The sequence below is a fragment of the Penaeus monodon genome, chromosome 15, assembly GCF_015228065.2.
Source record: "Penaeus monodon isolate SGIC_2016 chromosome 15, NSTDA_Pmon_1, whole genome shotgun sequence".
In the NCBI taxonomy this organism is placed as follows: Eukaryota; Metazoa; Arthropoda; class Malacostraca; order Decapoda; family Penaeidae; genus Penaeus; species Penaeus monodon.
In genome coordinates, this window is record NC_051400.1 from 3,294,790 (window position 1) to 3,295,489 (window position 700).

The 700-nt window shown below is 43.1% G+C and overlaps 1 protein-coding gene across 1 annotated transcript in view; it reads right to left on the bottom strand.

Moving 5' to 3' along the window:
- The window catches only part of LOC119581633 (FERM, ARHGEF and pleckstrin domain-containing protein 1-like), a gene marked incomplete at both ends in the record, with an annotated part of 41,567 nt that extends 41,291 nt beyond the window's left edge, over positions 1–276 (bottom strand). The window contains 1 exon segment of the mRNA XM_037929754.1: positions 139–276. Coding sequence (XP_037785682.1) covers positions 139–276 — 138 coding nt within the window.
- Positions 277–700: the final 424 nt, after the last annotated feature.

The window sequence follows — 700 nt, forward strand, 5'->3', positions numbered from 1 at the left end:
CCAGATCATTTCGTCGGTGCCACTACATTTATCTGCCTTCCTTAATCCCCTTCAATAGCTGACACTTGTATCAGATCTTCCGTTCTAATCGAGGAGAAACCAGCCTCATAGCTTTTCTCAAGACCGGCTCAAACCCACCTGTCGATTCATGGGTTTCTCGAGGTCAAGCCAGTAGCGGGTGTTGCCGTCCGTGTACTCGAGGCCGAAGTAATCCGACTCGAGGAGGTTGAGCTGGCGACACACCTGTTCGAGGAGCACCGAGGCGCACGCTTTGCTCTGGAAGGGAGAACAGAAAACAGTATTTTAGTGGAAATTAAATCTTTTTTTCTGAATGGCAGCGAAAATCACACTTCAGGAAAAAAAGCTTAAATGAAACTAAACATTATCTCAACTCTATTCAGGTAGTCACGACAATCTTCTCGTGCCAAAATGAATACAAAGAGGGGGAGTAAACATCATAATAAATCAACTTAATATACATATATACAGCCACTTGCACAATAGAGTTCACGAGAGAATCTGCTTTAATGTAGTGTAATACAAGTCGTATTCAAGTACACAAGAACTCAAAGCAAGGATGATTTTGCCTTTTCTTCCCTAACAGAATTAGGAAGGTGGGGTACACATGCGAGCGTGAATGTGTACTCACACACGCAAAAATAATTAACTGAAGTGGTACCTCGCCAGTTGTGTATGAAGG